The sequence below is a fragment of the Tupaia chinensis genome, unplaced genomic scaffold, assembly GCF_000334495.1.
Source record: "Tupaia chinensis unplaced genomic scaffold, TupChi_1.0 Scaffold143584_1, whole genome shotgun sequence".
Classification (NCBI taxonomy): domain Eukaryota; kingdom Metazoa; phylum Chordata; class Mammalia; order Scandentia; family Tupaiidae; genus Tupaia; species Tupaia belangeri.
This window is the reverse complement of record NW_006203430.1, coordinates 4,203,297-4,207,617: the sequence shown is the minus strand read 5'-3', so window position 1 is coordinate 4,207,617 and position 4,321 is coordinate 4,203,297. Positions and strand designations below refer to the sequence as shown.

The window sequence follows — 4,321 nt, the reverse complement described above, 5'->3', positions numbered from 1 at the left end:
ATGCTGAGCTCCTGAGCCACGCTAGTCTAGTGGCAGCAAGGTCACAAGACCGCAGAGAGCCAGCGGCATCTTGCAGACCTGGGAGGCCACGGATGCTGACCGCAGCATTTAGAGCTCTGCCGGCGCCCCTGGAAGAGGTATTTAAGAATTCTCTGCCCTTTTCCCCAGCTTCGCATTTCCTGCTTCCCAGCTTCCTGAGTTCTAGTCTAGAAAAGTTTTCTAATCGTATTTCTGGAGACAATGCCTTGCCTTCAATTGCCTCATCTTATGACATCTTCGCCTGACTCAAGCTCTTCCCTTTGTACCTCAAATTAAAATAGGGGGCTAGGTCCCCTAACCATGCCCAGGTTGAGACTACAGAGATGGAATCAGAAGTGCCCTGGTGGAAAGTTCCAGAAAACTGCATCTTGGTCAGCCTGCCCGGGCTCAAAAGGCATATTTGCTTTTAAGGTATAGTATTTAACATGCTGACTCAATAAAGATAGTGATTTTTTATTTTTAACACAAATAGCTTCAGGGAACAGAGCAACATGGAAGCACTAGGTGTTCTCTTGGGAGTGATCCCAGCTCTCACATCTCATCTCCAGAGCCCCAACACTAAACGTAGCCGCAGCAGTGTCTGAAATGTTCCATGAGCCAAAAACAACAAAAATTTAATTTTATAGAATTTAACTTCATTCAAAATAGAGACGCCAGCTGTTAAATCTGTCAGTGTGATAAAAACTGTAATTATGGATATTTTTAAATAAAGCAAATGAGGGGGAACCAGCAGATAGTGTAATGGCTATGTCACTGGATTCCCACGTAGTCGACCGCAGTTCGCGTCCCGGACCCGGTGGCTTAGAACTTGCTGGGCGCATGTGCCTGTGTGCCCAAGATCCCGAGAGGAGAATGGAGAAGGGTCTGCGGCGTGGCCATCCCCCCTGGGGGTGATTTCTTGCTGTCTCTATGTCTCTGTCTGGCGAGCGCACGTGCCCTATAGTGAAAACCTCTCAAAAGAAAAAAAATAAAATGAAGCAAATGAGAGACCAGCAGGTGGCGTGGACACTCCCACATGGCCGACTGCGGTTGAAGTACCGGACCTGGTGGCTTGCTTTCTCACTTTCCCTCTCTCTCTCTCTCTCTCTCTCTCTCTCTCTGGTCAAAATAAATGAATAAATAAAATTAAAAAAAATAAAGCAAATGAAAAGTTCTCATATTGTAGTCATTGTAGCCCCATCTATCCCAGACATACTAGTAACGGTTGGCTTGTGCTGGGCCAGGCTGACATGTGCAGGGCTCTGAGGGCAAAGCTCGCCTTTCAGGGCAACCAGGAAGCTGCTGGCACATCAACCGCAGGCCTAGTCCCCGCTGCAAACATGCTCATGCGGCAGCAAGCTGAGTCTCAGGAGGGCTGGGAAAGAGCTACTGGCAGAAGCATGGAGGACCTGGAGTGGTTTTAGGCAAGAACCAAGTGAACTGAAAACCCAACGTTTTGTTTACTCCTGGCCTTGAAGAAGTACCTAAACCAATGCCTTACTAGCCACAGGATACTCAGGTACTTCACAGAACGTGTAAGAAAAAACTAGAAGCATTTCTTTTTTCCCAAATGGCTGTTGAATTTATTTGCTTGATCAATAATGGTCCTGGCAAAAATCATAACCAACACTGAGACATTTGTAATGAAATACTAATTTTAAAAATCCATGACACCTTAATAGAAATTAGAGTTTACACACAAAAAAAGAAACCTTCCAATATTGCCAGCAAATATAAAATGAACATAATATGACTGACAGGACAGCAAGAAGGCGTTTACACATTTATATTTGACACCTGACCATATTTTCAGTCACCATAATATCTTCTCTCCAGATTTAAAAAAATAGTATGCTGATTTCTATAACAAAGCTTTTTTTCGTACAAAAATCAAATAATGGCCAACAAGTCACAACAGTGCAATAGGTAGAGGATAAAAAACCGCATCAAACAGGTGCTGAAAATAAATACTAACTAGGAGGAGGAGGAGAGAGCCCTCGTGTGGGAGTTGTCATCAGTTGAGTGTGTGGGGTTTGTCTTCAGAGCCATGTACTCTGACCTGTCTCAAGGGTGCCATTTGTTCTGACAATGTGGCTGACCCAAGCTACTTGTGAGCCTGGCCTCCCAGAAGCCACAGTGCAACCATCTGATCTGACCAACAGGAAATGAGAAAACAGGGTGGGGTGAATCACACCTATCATTAAAGGGCAAGTCACTTTTTTCTATTGCTCAATCTCGTCAACTGGGAGTCCATTCAGTAGCTTCACTGAGACGATATGGATCACTTAAAACTTCTGTGTAAGAGCATATTATGGCTTATTCAGGCAAAGAGACATGTACATTCTAGCCCAAGCAAGCAATCGAAGTCATTCTGTTTTTAATGGAAGGTCAGTCAGGTAAAAGATTTCTGCTTGAGAAACATCCTTCGTGTGGATGCATCAGGCCAAGGCAGCTACCTTCAACCAACCCAGTGAAAAGGCCTTTGCTGATCACTGGCAGTGAGTGTTGGGCAGGAGCAGGGTGGCCTCCTCCAGCCGGGGCCTGCACTGCCCACGACTGGCAGGGGGCCTCCACAGGCAGCCTCTGTCTGACCGAGCAGGCCATCCGGACTGTGGTCTGGAACTGCAAAAGGAGAGATCCAAGAGTGGGTAAAGGGCTCACCCAGTACGAGCCGTTCCGGCCAGTCAGAACATACGAGGCAGCTCCCCCATGGTATAATCTGCACCGAAAAGGTGTGAAAGGCACAAGCAAGAGTGACTAGGTACGCAGAGATCCTGGAGGGCGAGACACGGGGCGTCCACTGGCAGGTGCAGCATTGACCTGGTTTGCTTCTCCCCTCCCCCACTTGAATGAGAAAGAGATCCTGATTCTGCTGTGATAAAAATGCAAAGAAAGACGATTTTTGGTTTAAAAAGAAGCCACTCAAGGGTTAAAATAGTTATTTTAAGTTAACAAAGAAAATTAATCTTCAAATAAGCTGACACTATCTGGAAAACTCATCTGTTCCCTACAAGCCCACATGTGTCCATTGCTTTGTCCTCCTGGAACCTGAGCCTGACGTGGAGAAGTCAGACGTGTGAAAGAGGAAGAGTCTCTGAGAAGAGAAGACATCTTTACAGAATGTACAGCGGGAGAGCCGTGCCTCGACTCTCAGTGTTACAGTAAGATGCACAGGTCCTTTTAAGTCTCGAGGATTCCATGACTACCCGCCAGGCCGCTCAGATGGGCGTCTCCTTCCTGTCTTTGCTTGGCGAAGGCTTTGCTGGCTCTTTGCCTGCCTTTGGCTGCTCTTTAGCTGCTTTTGTCTCGAGGACGCTGTCCCTAGGCGGCTGGCCCGCGCCCCCACGCCACTCAGGCTCTTCGTCTTCCTGCACCTGCAGCTCAGACTTGGCTCGCTGCATCTGGAGCAGTCGGAGCTGCACCCGCAGCTCAATGATGGCCTCTCGCTCCTCGTGAATTGCTTGATTCAAATGATTGTTTTTTATCTGCAGGAATGATAGAAAGGACAGTTATCACTTAGGCAAGGGAGTCAGGACGCTGATGAAGGAGCAGATAGCAAGGGTATCTTACAGAAGAATCTAGTTCTGTTTTAGTCTACACAGTTGTGAAACAGAGACAAACATGAATATGCAAATGAGCCACATAAACACCTTGACTCCGAATGGCTAAGAATATAAAGTATGCTCCTAATTACAGAAGTGCAAACACATTGGAGAACATCAAGGTACCAATAGAAAACAATTACTTTAGTAAGTAGGAATTTTAATGGCTTAAGATAGCCTTAGCTTATATATTTTTGAATGGCTTCTGAATAGCCCTTAAATAAAGAGAAAATAAAAGTAATTTTAGTAGCAATTAGGCTAGAGACAATAAAAACCTAAATTTGCTTCTAAAATGAGTATCCTTTGTGTTCTGTGTATGGCATTATTTTACATCAGAAATGTGCTTCTTATGGAAAGTCACTATCAATTCTAAATAATCAGAGTTTAGGTCATGCAAAACAGCAGCTACTCCCAGACTCCCACTGACCTTCACCTCTGAGGCACAGTAGCTGCTGTCCATCAGCCTCCCTATCCCCCACCTCCCCGCCAGGCTCAGCCTCTCTTGCCGCTAAGCATGGTGACTAAGCCCTGCTAACAGGTCTGAGTGCAGTGCTGGGTTCCACCTGTGCACTTATGCCTGATTATTCCCACTTAATCCTAACCAGATTCAACCCTGCTTTAGCTTCTGAGATCAGACAGGATCGGGGCATTCAAGGAGGTAGGGCCATAGACCACAGACTGGTTCCTTTGCCCCACTTCCT

The 4,321-nt window shown here is 46.1% G+C and overlaps 1 protein-coding gene across 4 annotated transcripts in view; it reads right to left on the bottom strand.

The window, feature by feature from the left end:
* Window positions 1-1,577: 1,577 nt before the first annotated feature.
* Window positions 1,578-4,321, bottom strand: part of RALBP1 (ralA binding protein 1) — a 52,982-nt gene continuing 50,238 nt past the window's right edge. For all 4 annotated transcript variants that reach the window (XM_027766483.1, XM_006164026.3, XM_006164027.3 and 1 more), the window contains one exon: window positions 1,578-3,503. In XM_027766483.1, coding sequence (XP_027622284.1) covers window positions 3,237-3,503 — 267 coding nt within the window. In that variant the 3' untranslated portion in view covers window positions 1,578-3,236. The remainder of the gene's footprint in view (window positions 3,504-4,321) is intronic.